The following is a 15,986-nucleotide window of genomic DNA, read 5'->3' on the forward strand; positions in this document are numbered from 1 at the left end:
CTAGGCGTGTAAAGCCGCATCCTTGGTTCCAAGCATTTTTACACAACAGGTGTGTTTCAGCAGCCAACGTGTTAAAACGGTGATGGAAAACATCGTAAGGATACCGACACATACATGTCCGAGAATAACAATTTAAACGACATGTGACATTTGTCAACCCGCATTTGGCCAGCTTGGTCGATTATGGCCTGAACCCTCACAGGAGGCCTGTGTCCCAGCAGTGGGAACATACATGGGTTGATGATGATGATTATCTGTAGTTACACCAAACTCTTCCAGCTGATTTGGTAACAAATATGAAACATCCTTATCATTAGTTCACGCGCTACGGTTAATAAATAATAATATTACAATCGCCACATTTATAAATACTTTTCAATGAGTTTATTCATTCAAATCAATAAACTCTTTATCTCATTAGGTTAGCATAAAATTAAGTAAGGGTAATAATTATAACTTGTTCAACAATTTGTTTACACGGTATTTTATATTTCCTGTTAGTTGCTAAAATAAAATGCGTGCATAAGCTATAAAGACGCACTAATTAAAAATAACATTTAAATGCCACAGTTTACAACATCAAAATTTGTTACTCGCCCGAAAGCTGTAATAATTTTATTGAGATCATAACACGAGGTGAAATTATCGTTCATTCGTGAAATTGCCTCCATTTAATGAATACGTGAATATGTATGATGTGAACGTGCACTTTAAATTTTATCGAAAATACTGAAGTATATCAAAATGTGTATGTAAAAATAATACTTAAATACTGTAGTTTTTAAATCGTTTTTGTAAAGTCCTGTATATCTAATATCCATACCTACATCGTATGAATATATTACCTATAAAAGCTATCAACCATTTATTATGACTAAATCGCGTTTGAAATCCGATCCGATGTTTCAACCTTTCATTATTATTAGAAATATAAAAGAACAAATTATTTTCCGTGGATACTAACTGGCATCAACGTGGTAACTTCGACACCCATAATACCTGGAGGTAGGCACTGCGATATATATATATCCTTTTTTTATGTCGTCTTGTTAAATAAACATTCCTCTTGAATCACTCTATCTATTAAAAAAAATTAATCAAAATCCGTTGCGTAATTTTAAAGAACTGAGCATACATACCAAACAGACGCGAAAAGCGACTGCTTTATACTATGTGCTAGTGATGTTTGCAGAGGTCTGAAAAGGAACAAAATGAGGAAAATAATACTTACAAATTATCGTTACCACAATCAACAATTGAATCGCAGTTTTCGATAGCTTAAAAAAGTGCCATTTTAACTCTTTAAAGAAACATGGGCAAGGGCGGACCCAGAGGATATGGCCATGGGAGTCATGACATAAAATAACATCATCTATGATGATGTATGAGGACACAGCAAGTTTACAATATAACTAAAAATTTTTGATTATAAAAAAAAATCTTTAAAATTTTTACTTGAAAACTACATACACAAAATTTCTTCAGAAATCAGATCATAATCAAATCAGCAATTATAATATACGAATCTGCCAACAATCTAGGTACATGTTTTCAAATAAATCTAAAAGCATTTATCGAGCGGTAAAAGCATTACATGTTTAATAAAATGGAGTAGCTTTTGCAGTTTTTGCGCTGAGTAATAATGGACAATTAATAATTTTAATGATACATTCATGAATATGCATAACTGCACCTTGCGCAAATTTTTTCAATAGAAAAACGGCGCACAAAAGAAGTAACATCATTGTTGTCTAACCCTTTACCTCAAGAACGATAGCAAAAATTGATAATCAATTAATCATACATCAATAGCATTTTAAAAATATGAATATGCAAAAATAACAATTATATTTATCAATACCCATTTATATAGACCGTTTCTACAGTAAACTTTTTGCAATATCATTTTCAAGTTATTAATTATTTCGTATTCGGTTTCGAGATGTGAACTAAATAATGCTTTTGATTACATCTCTTTTAGTTAAATAATATAAAAGGACTAAGGACATATTCAGTGGGTAACTCACAAGGCGACGCCATCGTCAAGAGCCTATTTTGGGTGAAATGAAGGAGAGGTGAGAAACCAAAGGTGAAAGGCCGCAAACCGTCTAGTTTCTCTGTGATGCCATCCAGCTCGTGAGGGCTACTGAAAGCTCTAGAAAGTGACCTTGGCGAAACACATATATACTTACTGTTCTTACTAATACTCCATAAGTAAATAAAATTTTTAGTAAAATGTTTAATACATTTAAAATTTTTATTAATATGTTAGAATTACCGCTGGTGTTGTGTTGTGTTAAATTCAAGTTCTTGTCTTGAATAGCTTGTATTTCTTTATATTAAGCAACAACCCCAGTTTACTAGAAAAGGGTTTTTCAGATCGTAATAGATTAGGACAATAAAGTGAGAAAAATACCTCCTATAACTGATGATTTAATTTTATGTGTATGTTATTAATGCATAGTTATGTCTATAGACTATAGTTGACTCTTGAAATCCGCCCTTTTTTTTTATTTGAGTGTTATTTCCTGAAGTTTGATAATATAGAGCGAGTTTAAATAAAACAGTTTTTTAATTAAATATATTTATTGAAAAAATAGTTGTAAATGCATAATTTATTCACATTTTAAAAATTGTGATTAAGCCTAATAAGTCTTCAAGCATGGGAAGGAATAATAAAACAAATAAAAAAATTTAGAGGTTTGAGATCCAATCTTGTAAACCCTTGATATCTGTGGGGGTGTCATCATCACCTGTACTAGCTGAAGATTCGAGAAAATCAACTTTACAATTTAAATGCGAAAATTCAAAATCTTTGCCGAGTTTTCCAATGTAGGCATTATTTGTTTGAGAAGAATCTACTGCTTGCAGCTGGCTGGATTTTGTTACTCGTACAAGATTTCTGAAAAAAAGAAAAAAATTAACCTTTAAGAACAAAAATTGTTACGAACCACAGCATCAAAATGTTAAAGGAAATAAATATGTAATATATTAATCTCCAACTTATTAAGCTTTTCTCAGATGTTGTCCACTTACTACAAACATAATAATAAAATGAAACCTAGTATTATAATATATGTCTTTCTCTTTTATTTAAATCTTTAAGTGTATTGTTACACTCAAAGACCAAAAACACTCATTAATCAAGAAATTTATTTCATATTAATTTAGCTCATGTAATGTTATGGTCCAAGTTAAATATGCACAGCTCATGACATTTTCATTACTTTAACTAACATGAATTACACAAATAACAAAGCATTGGCTTTCTACTGTGATCACAATGCACTGTGACTTGCAAACTATTTTTTCAATCTAAGATCATTTTCTGTCTTTAAGCATAGCATATAATCTTTTAGTACATGCAGATATATAATATGATTAGTATGTATATACATATTCCCTCAAAGCATAAAATGATCGACATTAAAATGTCAATAGACTAGCTTATTACAATTATTTAACCGTCATTATACAATCATCTTAATCACCTTGTTCTTAAACAAATACTTACATTTCTTTCTCCAGCAGGCTCTTTATAACTTGACTGCCTTTGGACATGGGTTGGTCCTGCTTGTTACAGAGGATAAGTAGGGGAGGACAATTGCTCTGAATGACAGGATCCACGAGAATTGTATACAAATATCTAAAAAAAATTATACATAATTCAATAACTTCTATATTTATTCTTACATGTTTGAATAATATAAAGCTATCAAAAAAATTGGTAGAGATTGAACCAGTAGACCAATGAATGCATAGAATAAAAACTTGAACTTGAAATAAAATTTTGAACATCTACATAGTTTTATTATTTTTCTCGATGCACATGTATGCTTTAGACGTAAGATTAATGTATATTTTATATCAGTGACATGCTGTATCATACAAAATAAGAAATTACTAATAATTATTTATATATATATAATAATTACTATATATATAATAATTACTAATTTTCTATTTCACAATTAAAAATATTTAATAATCTGTTCTCCACAGCTAACGTTGAAATTATTTATATTATAGAACTTCATTCTTGCTATCATCTAATCTGCGAATTCCAATAGATTTCTAAGATACTCAAGTAAATACACATTAAGCATCTTGGCACCCCTACTAAAATGTCCTCTAATTTAAATATTTTACTATTCTATTACTGTATATGAGCTTTAAAACATACTTACTCTGCCACATCCCTTATTTCTTTCTGAATAGTTACTGAATCCACAACATAAACAATAGCTTTTGCACTGTTTTTGAACTGATCAAAGAACTTATTCCTCAATCTTTCTTGTCCAGGCAGATCTACTAGCCTTAACGTGTTCTGAAATTAAATAAATTTATATAAGGTATAAGGCTGGCCTTAATAAAAAAAAAGTAAGGTAAGGAAGAAAATTGTCTTACGTTTGTTGTTATGTACTCTTCAACATTTGCTTTCATAGAAGTAAATGTTTGTCGGTATTGAGAATATACAAGTCTTACAAATAGCAGCGTCTTGCCGGCATCGGAAAGACCCGTTAGAAGGACAGAATTTCGTAAATGACGACGTCTCGAAAAACACCACCAAAACACTGTAAAAAAAGATATTATAAATAATAATATCAAATTATTCTAGCATAAAATATACATTTCTTATTTTTCAACTCACCTAAAGTGAAGATTAACAAAATTACACTTAGTAAGGTTATGTATCGTGGATCATTTAGTAAAGGTTCAGTGTGAATTTTCTCTTTAATTACTTCGGATTCAGACTCCATGATGGATTCAATTACAGAAATGTTAAATTGCTAAATAAATAAAATCGTATTTAATTATTTTAACACAAACAACGAACATAAAAATAACATATGTGATACGACAAAATTACAGGCTCAAAACGTTCATGTGAAACGTGAATGTTTAGGATTGAACGTCATTTGAACGTTTGACGTTTCTGTCACAAACCGATGGACAAACCATAGATCGATATTCCAAATACTTTCTAAAGCACTTATTACAATTCTCTTAATTTAGTTTCTATCTAGTTTCTAAATTCAGAAGCAATTTCAAAAATTAGAAGCTTCTGATCACTCTGTCTTTATTTGGGTACTGAATTAGTTAACATCAAGAGTCATCGTTTTACATATTTATAAATTTTGTGACACCGTTTATTCAAAAGCAAAATACTGGGGCCCTTGAGCACACAAAAATGACCTTTTGGGTAGCAAATAAATCGAATTAGGCATTTTTTCTCTGTTATCTGCTTTATAAGTCATCCAATCTATAATTATAGTTTAATATTTAATTAATAGTATAAATATGCCGATTGCCGCTGTTTATCACTCATTGCGTTAATAGTTTCTTTCAAGATTTTTGTTGATCAACATATTTTTAGTGGACTAGATTGTTATAGTTAGAGGTGAATAACGAATTTAACCACTAACACAACTCATAAAATGCTGTAGTATACTTTTGAGTTAAAAAAAAAAAACCATTTAAGTAGTTCAAAATATGTTTTGATGTGTAGGCAGCACCTAACTCAAGCATGTCGGGTATTCCCCGAATTCTTTTTTATGAGTTTCTTCTCCTTCTTCTTTATTAGAAAGACGTATTGGTTATTTATTTACTCAGCCAGTTCAGTGAGTTCAGTAACCAGTACCAGCTTTTAAAGAAACATTTTTGAAATAAAGATTTAAAAATGCCTTAGCAACAGTAAATCTAAAAATTTCGTGATTGTTGGTTAAGTGACTCAGGTTTAAAGGATTGGTTGCAAGTATTCGAATCCACTGGCGGCAAATGTTGTAATAACTACATAATACCTAATTCAGTCATACAAACAATTGGCACTTAGGAAATTTATTTACAAACAGACCAAGCAGATGAAGCTGATTCTTTGGAAGATAATCATCTTGAGTTACATGTACATTTAGGTACATAATTGTTTTCTTTTTAAAATAAAATAATTATTGCATTACGATAATTACATTTCTGTTATTATTTTTAAATTAAATTCATGAGGTAATATAGCAGCACATCCAGATCATGGGATTTTTTACTCCCACTTTAGCACGTCTTTAGCGCGCGCGGTGCTAGAGGATGTATAAATCCCACGATCTGCCTGCACTGAGTCATAGACTTTGGGTTATCTTCATTTGAGAGGCAGCTAAGTTTTAGTGGTTTTTGTGGTTTACCCGTGTAAAAATGAGGCCGTCCTCATTTGGTGGGTTGGTAAAGATAAAATTGGCAACACTGATAATTGTGATAACTGTCAAGAGGTAAGAATTCATGATAAGGTTTGTGGTGAGGTTGTGTGATAAAAAAATTATAAAAAGCTATTCGTTTTCTACCACTTACCGTAGTAGTCAAATACTTGTTTTCTATATTTCTTATTAATTATTATCTTCAGTGTAGCCTATATAACAAGTGATTAAATGTAACTATTTTATTAAGTGTTCCGGAACGAAACGCTAAAGTAATTTTAACTCATTTCTTTTTTTTTGTAATTTTTTAGAGACCAGTTTTTGTCGATGAGAATTTTTATTTCATCAATTTTACGAAGGACGTACGGAAATAGTTTCTCAAGAAAAATGAGTATTGACATTGGAGGTAACATAGAGTTAACTTATGCTATATTTAAATTAAATATAATCTGTAAGGTTGTGACTTATAAGTATTAATTAATTTCTTAATTATTTTATTAGGTATGCGTTTAAGATATAAGGATAAAGATGATACTTTTCTAGAAAAACATTTAGTGTCCAAAGAACCATTTGGCCAATTCAAAGCATGGTTTGAAGAAGCCTGTACTAAGAAAGAAATTTTAGAACCTAATGCAATGTGTTTGGCGACAGCCACAAAGTAAGCCAACAAAGGTGTTTTATTTTTTTCAGCTCATTTTATTATTTAAAGTAATATGGACTTTTTCGGTAACTATGGATTTTAGCTTTTACTCACTTTTTTTTACAGGGATGGTATACCCTCCGCTAGATTTGTGTTATTGAAAGGCTATGGTAAGGAAGGCTTCAAATTTTTCACCAATTATGGAAGTCGAAAGGCAAAGGAACTGGTGAGTACTATTAAATGTTAACTAAAACTATTTAAAGTATTTCATGCTGTTTGAAACTCTTCTATGCAACTAGTATTAAAGAAATATATGCACATGTAACATATAAACAGTCCAAATGGAACTGGATAGAACTTGTGTTCGGAAAACACAAGTTCTATCCAGTAAGGGAGTACCAAGTAGTCCCCTCTAAGCACGCCTCTAGTTGTGCCCATCTGTTCTCTGCTAAGTAACTTATTTTAATTTAATGAATAAGATTAAATTAATAGATTTTTATTTTTCACTCTCCATGATTCATTATAAATATATACAACAAATGGGCTATCTAATACTGAAAGAATTCTTCAAATCAGATCAGTGTTTCCTGAGATTACTGCGTTCTAACAAACAAACAAACTCTTCAGCTTTATAATATTAGCATAGATATATGTTCAAAATCTATGTCTAGAGGAAAAACTAAACTTTAATATACAAGTCCTGTTGTCTACAATTCAAATGCAAAGGCACAAAAGTGATGTATTTTTCATCAGATCTTTAAAATCCCATTAAAAAAAAAACTACTATTTGTAAACCTAAAAATTAAATAGTAACCCAATTGCTTCACATTATCTTATCAGTGTTTATTACTATGATACTGATGAATTACTATGTATATATTAGTTGTTATGGTAATTATATAATTTTAAATTACTTTATCAATGTAGTTATTTCAATATATCATAATACTAGCTTTTGCCCGTGGCTTCGCATGGGTTAAATTTGGAGTAGCTTAACAGATGATTTTATACATATAAACCTTCCTTTTGTATCACTCTCTCTATTAAAAAACCCCATCAGTCTGTTGGGTAGTTTTAAAGATTTAAGCATACATAGGGACATAGGTGCAGAGAAAGCAACTTTGTTTTATAATATGTAGTGATAAAGTATATGTATGGGTAACAACATAAAATGTTATGTTTAGACTTTAGGACATTATAATTGTAATGACTCTGATATTACCAGAATTTGATGCAAATGCACAATCATTTCTTTTTATTTTAGGATGAAAATCCAAATGTTGCTGCAACATTTTATTGGGAAGTTCTGAATAGATCTATTAGAATTGAGGGCCATATAGAAAAGATTTCTGTGGAAGAGTCAACTACATATTTTCATTCAAGACCTGTTCCAAGTCAAATAGCAGCATGTGCTAGTTACCAAAGCACTCCCATTGAATCAAGAGATATTCTGTGCGAGAGGGAAAAGGTTTTAGAAGCTGAATATTTGATTCCTCAGAAGGAAGTCCCTAAGCCAGAGTTCTGGTAAGTATTAGGATGATATGTATTGAGAAAAAATTATATAAAAAAGTTTCTACTTACTTTTTTATAATTCTTTTCTATGAATATATGATATTTCAGAAAACCAATAAGCTAATGTTGTTCATATTGTTCACACACAAAAAAGGTAATGGTTAGGAGTAAAATAAATAGATAATCATAATAATAAATTCCTTTTTTAGGGGTGGTTACATTATTCGTCCAAGAAGTGTTGAATTCTGGCAAGGTCAACGTGATCGTCTACATGACCGTATTAAATTCAGAAAGCCTAAAAATGGAGAAACCCCAGATGGAAAGCTTTTGCATCAAGGTGAAGAGGGTTGGGTGTATGAACGTCTATCTCCTTAAACTATTTTATTTACATTTTTTAATAACTGAATTTATTGTCTTCCATTAGTATTAAGCTTAAATGAATTATATCTATCATGGAAATCATGGCATGGAAAAACCATGGCCTCAGTGTTTCTTTCTTTTTACTGTAAAATGTGGTAACTGGATCTTTGCTGGTCAACTCTACCTTAGCTTTCAAACACTAACAAAGATTTTCATAAGAATTGTGAAAGATTCCAAAATTTATTACTAGTAAGATACATAATTTTTAAATTATTTTCATGCTTTATGACCTTTTCAACTACCTACTAATGAAATGGTACACCAATTGCTGGTGTACCATTTTGTATACCACAATTTGTGGTCTACTGTAACATTGTAGGATTTGTTGGGTTCCAATTTTAAAAAATCTGGTGAGTACAATTTTGATAAGGTACAGATAAATTTTGCATAGTTATCTATCTGCTTTAAGACATATCTACTGAAAATATTTGTTTTGGTATTGTTGACTAAGTAGAATTAGAAGCAAATTGACCTGTAATAAATATTGGATCCTTGAGGTTCTAGCCTTAGCACAATTGTGTATATACATTAATTATTAAAGGGCTTGACCACTTTGATTGAGAAGATCTGTTGTCCTTTTATGATATAAAAATGTGGTGTAGTTGCACATTTTATAGTACAGTTACATATTTTTGTATTGAGAACATTTTATTAATAAAGTATTTCAATACATCTATTATAATCTATTTATCTTCATGATTTCCCTCTGAATTCCAGATGTTGTGTTCCACACAATTTCAAATTTAAATTTCCCACTGTTCGTTATAGCTTGTTCAAACTGTCTCATACCTCCTCCAACACCAAAATAGTATGTTTTTGCAGCTACATAGACAGTACCATTATTTGTCAGTCTTTGGTCAAACAATTCTACCAGCTTATTATAATTACTAAGATTGTAAATAGTTTCTGATGTAAGAATTATGTCATATTTTTCATTCTCTGCTAATATAATGTTAAATGATTGCCAGTCTCCGGAATAGAATTGACATTTCTGAATTTCACTCTTCCTATTTTCTTCATCTTCTATGTTCAATAACACATTGGGAATGGTGACGTGTTCTATTATTTCCTTGTTCTGTAATATATTTTTTTTTATAATTTTATAAGCTTTATCATAAGATTTTAGAAAGAACTATAGTGAATGAAAAATGTCTTGCCAGTTCGCTAACTAAATTAAAGTTAGTAAACAGCTAGAATTTTGGAGACACCAGCAACTAACATCTCCATACTAGAATACCACACAGCTTAACATAGTCAAACGAAAATTCTATGGGAATAAAATGTTTCAAAAAGTAGCCTGTCCCATTCATTTAACTATCAACAGACACAAAAATAATATTAGATGAGACACTTGATTAAAAAGGTGAAATATATTTTTATAAATAAGAGTAAAGAATTATTAATATACTTACATAGTCTTGAAATGTCACTAAGGCATGTTTTTGAAAAGCATATATTCCTAAAATACCACTTCCGCAACCTAAATCTATTACATTTCTATTTTCTAAACATATATTGTTCTCTTCTAAATATTCAATTAGATCATAAGTACATTCCCATATTTTTAATCCCCCTGAAAAAGTGATAAGAATTTTTTTTCTCAAATATTATAAATACAATTTAAAAATTGTGTTTGGTGTGGGGTTTATTAGTTTTCATATTGAGTACTAGGTGCGCCCTGCGGTTTCACCCACGTAAGTGTCTAGGTCGTAGGAATATCGGGGTAATTTTTTTTAGTTGCTTATGTGTTAGTCCAGGTGTCCAGCTATCTACATACTAAATTTTATTGCAATCAGTTCAGTAGTTTTTGCGTAAAAGACTAACAAACATACACATAGGAGTACATCCACCCTCACAAACTTTCGCATAAATAATATTAGTAGGAAGTCATAATTATTATTTATATAATATTAATATTGAACTGAAAAGTGTAGTATTGATGGTATAGTATTTTCTTCCTCTTCTCTTCCGAGTAATTTAATGTAAATATTTTATGAAATGTTTCTCTCAGTAAGCATTTCCTTAATATTGAAGATCACATAAAATTATTTTATTTCTTTGATGAATTCTATATTAATCTAATTCTAATTTCATTCTTTTTCAATTATTATGAAAATACTTTTTCCTTTCTTACCTTCATACTTGCCCTCTATCAGATCACTGTGTTCTTTTTCAGCAAGTTCCACAACATTATCTGTGTCATTCTTTAACACTATCTGCAATTGATTGGTTAAGATATGGCCAATTTCAACACTTCCACACATAAACATCTTTGCATATTTTGCAATGGTCTCCAAGTTTTCGGTTTGATCTGTGACTTCTATTTTTTCACTTTTGAGCCATTCAATATGTACATTATCTATAATTCAAGATTCAATTGGGAATATACATTTTTTGCTTTCGGAAGTTTACTTGTTTGATAAACAGAACAATTAGTACATAATGTTGCTTGTAATGATACGACTATACTTTAAATGCCCTTTATTTTAAGGAAATTTCCGGACCGATAATTCGTATTTCGTTTATATCAAAGAGGTTAAGAAGGTATGAGCACATTCTTGGTATGTATTGTTTACCTGTGTTTTTCTGTTGAACAATTTCTGATACTCCATTGAAATTAAATTTAAATGAAGTCATTTTATAATATTTTTTGAAAATTTTGCTCAGTGTAAGAAAATAAATCTTGGATTTACAATAGAACTCAAACAAAATACAGATTTCAAAGAGTAGTATAATAATACGGGTAAAAGATTTCGTTACTTCTATTATGACATTTCAGTTTCACACTTGACAGTTGACATTTGCATTTTGTGGTAGGTTGTGAGCATAGAGTAAAGCATGATTAGTTATACTACATAACGAGTAAAATAAAATAGGTTGTGATTTGTGTCATGTAAAAATAAACATATTCTTCTTCTTCTTTGTCATATCACTCTTGACAGAGCGGTCGTGGTCATCATGAGGTATCAGGGGCAGATGCAACTCGCTTCACAATGTTCCGCCATCTTTCCCTGTTCCCCGTCATCCGGCTGCATTCGTTCAGCGCACCGCCAACAGCAGCCTTAATCTGATCCGTCCACCGCATGGGTGAACGTCCACGAGCCCTCTTACCCTCCACCGCTCCCTGCACTACGAGGCGCTCTATGGAATTCTCATTACGTCGCGAAACATGGCCAAAAAACTTGAGTATACGAGATTCTACTAGGTTGGATAGACGCTGCTTGACACCCAGCTCTTGGAGAATAGATTTGTTGGTTCTAAATTCTGTCCAAGATATTCCAAGCAATCTTCTCCAGCACCACATCTCAAGAGCGTCCACCTTCTTAAAAATAAACATATAACCGCTACGAAATCCGAAGAAGCGGCGCTGTTAGCACCTTAATTAATATTGCCAATATTAGCATTCAAATGCTCTAGATTTGAGAAAACCTGATGTAAAAGGCTTACAGATAGTACCGCTTCATTTATAGTTTTCTATGGCATAATAGGGAATATGCATGTATTTTTTTTATTTTGTTATCTAATAGTTCACAATGTTTTATACATTAGAAAAAAATTTCATAGGTAAAAAGTAATTAGAAGTATTAAAAAAAAAAGTTTGAAAAAAACCAAATGAAATAGACAATTTAAACACCTGCCATTTTGGCGCGCTTGATGTGACGTCACAGTTCATAATAACAAACAAAGTCGTTGGTGAAGTTTCGTTTTTTGATTAAACACCGTCTTTTAAATAAACAAACCGCTATGGAACAACATTCTCTCTTCATAGAACAAAACAAAAAACCCTGATACAAGTATTGCATTGTGCCTAACTGCAAAAATACAATAAGAAATGCTCCAGATAAAGTATTCTTTTTTGTCCCTAAAGGCGTGGAAATGAGTAATAAGTGGTGTAAAGCTATGAAAAGAGACATGAAATCTTCATCAACTAGTGCCTGTAGTGAGAACAAAACATATATGAACAAGGCTATTCAAGTAAATACATAGTAAAATACAGTATAGAAGTAAAAGTGTTTACAAACAATTTATCAAAAATAGCACCAACATCTCTTTTGGAAATGTGAAAAAAAACCTGTTAAAAGAAAATTATTTCAAGATAAAACTGATAAAGCATCAGTATTCTCCACCCAGCCTTCGCTGTTATCCTCATCATCTTTTGGCCCTAATTTAAGTTCTCCTGAATCAAGTTGGATTATAGAAGATGAATCTGAGAATGAAAGACTGCATAAAAATCAATTGCGTAGTTGTATGGTAACAGCTATTGAAAAAGAGCCTAAAATGTTGTTAGGCTTACCAAAGCGGCCTTATTATTTAATAAAGTTACTGAGTGAAAACATTCCACTCTCAGTAATAGATTTTAATTACTTAAAAAAAAATAACTCAATAAGTTTTTTGACATACTAGCGTTACTATTCAGTTATGTACAAAGTACAATCAGTAGGATTTTTTCAAGTGGGTTATTATTAGAAGAAAAATTAAAGATTTAATTATATTTTCAACACTTATAGAAATTTTCAACAATTTGCCTTTAACTTTCAGGGCTAGATATTCAAATGTGGTATCTGTATGTGATTGCCTTGAAATTAAAATTGTAAAAACCATCAAATGCAGTCTTCTAATCGCTAACATGGTCACAGTACAAGAAATCAATACATTAAAATATTTAATATCATGTACTAGTAAGTTTTATATCTGAAGGATATAGCCGCAGAGCAACAGACATGACTATGGAAGATTGTGACTTTCTGAAATGTTTGCCCTTCAAAACTGCAGTTCTGGCAGACAGGGGTTTCAAAAATTTAAGTTATTTGTTAGGATAAAAGGACTGTATTCTTATAAGACCCCCTTCTGTTAACGATTACTCCTAGTTCAAAAGAAGAAGTAAAGCAGTCAAATTGAATTGCTGTGTTAAGAATTCACATTGAATGTGTAATAAGTAGATTACGGGACTTCAATATGCTCCTACCTCATGCTTAACCATTATTAATGATGTTATAGTGAAAGCCTGTGGTCTAATAAATATGCAGGATGTATTAATAAAAAAAATTAATAACTAAATATACTTTTATTCCTTTTTATCTTTAAACAAAAGAGGAAAAATAGCTTAACACTAAAAAGCTGTACATTTATCAAATAGGTATTCACAATACTCCTTGTTATATTCTACATCAATAATGACTATTTTTTGATATTTTGCAGATATGTCTGAATTATTTTCTAAGTATAATGTCAAGGCTTTTCCAGATGAAGGGCATTTAATTTCAATCGTATATATTTCATTTTCCCCATCTGGTGATGCTCCTATGATAGGATATGAGGGATTTAAATGCAATCCACTTGAATTAATCTTTATTTTCATTATATTTTCTACTTCTTTAATAACAGCATTTTCTAATAATTTTCCTCTTTTCATTGCTTCTGTGTCTTTTGATTTTAAGGATCCCATTATAGCTTCAGTCAAAGATCCATGCATTGCCTTACAATGTGCTGCTTCATACACTTTTGATGCTGTTATTCTGGCATATCTAAGCTCATGCCATAAGGGAGAGATTTATTGTTCCCTAGTTGCAAATTTACTTCACATACTTGTATGTCTATTGAAGACTTACAAAATTGTAGAAAATCTTTTCTGGTTGCCTTGAACTGGTGCTAACTAAATAATGCATGGATAATTTTATTAGATTTGTACCCACAGCAGACAACTTTGATTTTTTCCACTAACAGTTGATAATAGTAGATGGTGCATCTTCAATGCGTCTATGCAGCCAAGCCAAAAATGCAATAGCATGCTTACAGTCTCCTGGTGAATAAAAACAGAGTTAAAAATAGAATAAATAGGACCTAAAAAAGAAAGTAAATGAAAATAATAATTGCATTATTGATTAAAGGAAGAGTCAGAAAAAGGGTTATGTTGCCCTTAAACATTTTTATCTTTAAATAAATATTTAAGAAAAAGTATGGTAAAGTACACTATATATTACATGTATTACGATATGCGTAATTACCTTAAGGCTTTTACTCCTTTGATTGGGATTCAATTTAAAAGAATCTCGTCATCACAAACACTTAGTCTTAGATAATGTATTATGTAACAATACAATAGAATGTCGAGTGTCAGAACAGTGTTGCCAAAAAAATGTTTTGGGTCTCCTTGTGGCTATGGACAAGGCGTGACGAATCACGTTGTAGTGAGATTAAAAAATTAGTCAGAATTTATTAATAAGAATGTATATCTTTGTTTGCTCTAGTTCAAATGAAAACGAAAAAAGCTCTTTCCCAATTCTCAATTTGAAATCCCTACGCATAGATTCATTCCCTTAAATTTAGGGATAAAGGTATAAGATGGTAGCACTGGTATATGGTGGTTCGTGGTTGTACCTATTGTACTATGACGTCATAGTTCACGTATTCGATCTGACCAATGGTGTAGCGTTTTATATATTTGAATTTCCCAGACTTTTTTAGTACTTTTTATTAATTAATTTCTTGATGAAATAAGAACTATATCCAAAAATATTAAAAGTAGGTTAATGGAGAAGTAATAAAGTTTATGAAAAAAAATATTTCATCCTAATTTAAATTTCATGCATATTCCCTATTGTTGCGTTGTATGCGTTAATTAACGATGTAAATTTATTTACATTGTTAAAGAGTATGCGAAGACAGAGAACAATTAACGTAAATATAAATCATTATCATTATTTACATTTCTATCAGTTACTACAAATAGTTGTGTGTGAAGTGTCAATTGCCTTGACGCATTTGTTTAAACGGGATTATCAGTACCATTATTAGTATTTCTATGTAATCGTTTCAATTTAATTAGTTTCATCAGATCTTTAGACAGCTATGTCTAAAGATCTAAAGACTGTACTAGTAGCTATACTAGTACAGTATTATGTTATCTTTGACATAGCACTATGATTATACTCATATTTTAACTATCATATTTTGTGTCACAACTTAAGTTCAAACTTTTGCCGGGAGACTTTTTTCGCGGCGTTGACGGAATGCCGGTCATTCACCTATCACATTCTCACGAATACGAAAGCCCATAAGAGGTTACTAACTAAATACTTCTTAAACTGTGCTACTAACATTTGTAACGAAAATTAGATTAGAAAATAATATTACAAGATTCACTTATTTGATGTAATTTCTTTTGTTGTAAAATTTATAAAAATACAAAATACTCTCAAACCAAATTATTCAGTTTTCACGTCAGAGCTAGG

The 15,986-nt window shown here is 30.8% G+C and overlaps 3 protein-coding genes and 1 long non-coding RNA gene across 5 annotated transcripts; 1 reads left to right on the forward strand and 3 right to left on the reverse strand.

The window, feature by feature from the left end:
- Positions 1 to 2,601: 2,601 nt before the first annotated feature.
- Positions 2,602 to 4,911, reverse strand: LOC119830828 (signal recognition particle receptor subunit beta). Its single transcript, XM_038353980.1, has 5 exons — positions 4,652 to 4,911; positions 4,408 to 4,574; positions 4,188 to 4,327; positions 3,515 to 3,646; positions 2,602 to 2,902 (listed from the first exon to the last, which is right to left on the reverse strand). The coding sequence occupies exons 1-5, from the start codon at positions 4,758 to 4,760 to the stop codon at positions 2,695 to 2,697; spliced, it is 756 nt and encodes a 251-aa protein (XP_038209908.1). The 5' UTR covers positions 4,761 to 4,911; the 3' UTR covers positions 2,602 to 2,694.
- A 1,222-nt stretch (positions 4,912 to 6,133) lies between these two features.
- LOC119830720 (pyridoxine-5'-phosphate oxidase-like) lies at positions 6,134 to 8,744 on the forward strand. Of its 2 annotated transcripts, none has more exons than XM_038353834.1 (6): positions 6,134 to 6,275; positions 6,494 to 6,588; positions 6,684 to 6,840; positions 6,949 to 7,048; positions 8,087 to 8,346; positions 8,544 to 8,744. In XM_038353834.1, the coding sequence occupies exons 1-6, from the start codon at positions 6,268 to 6,270 to the stop codon at positions 8,707 to 8,709; spliced, it is 786 nt and encodes a 261-aa protein (XP_038209762.1). In that variant the 5' UTR covers positions 6,134 to 6,267; the 3' UTR covers positions 8,710 to 8,744. The 2 variants fall into 2 exon arrangements, with proteins under 2 accessions (XP_038209762.1, XP_038209763.1); XM_038353835.1 differs by having other exon boundaries at positions 6,247 to 6,415.
- Positions 8,745 to 9,411: 667 nt separating this feature from the next.
- Positions 9,412 to 11,556, reverse strand: LOC119830719 (histidine protein methyltransferase 1 homolog). The gene is made up of 4 exons (XM_038353833.1): positions 11,331 to 11,556; positions 10,889 to 11,113; positions 10,167 to 10,327; positions 9,412 to 9,829 (listed from the first exon to the last, which is right to left on the reverse strand). Exons 1-4 carry the CDS (start codon positions 11,389 to 11,391, stop codon positions 9,431 to 9,433), a joined length of 846 nt encoding a protein of 281 aa, XP_038209761.1. The 5' UTR covers positions 11,392 to 11,556; the 3' UTR covers positions 9,412 to 9,430.
- Positions 11,557 to 13,808: 2,252 nt separating this feature from the next.
- LOC119830823 lies at positions 13,809 to 14,849 on the reverse strand. Its single transcript, XR_005287864.1, has 2 exons — positions 14,760 to 14,849; positions 13,809 to 14,554 (listed from the first exon to the last, which is right to left on the reverse strand). It is a non-coding gene; the product is annotated as an uncharacterized LOC119830823 (long non-coding RNA).
- Positions 14,850 to 15,986: the final 1,137 nt, after the last annotated feature.

This window comes from Zerene cesonia, chromosome 12, assembly GCF_012273895.1.
Source record: "Zerene cesonia ecotype Mississippi chromosome 12, Zerene_cesonia_1.1, whole genome shotgun sequence".
Taxonomy (NCBI): Eukaryota; Metazoa; Arthropoda; class Insecta; order Lepidoptera; family Pieridae; genus Zerene; species Zerene cesonia.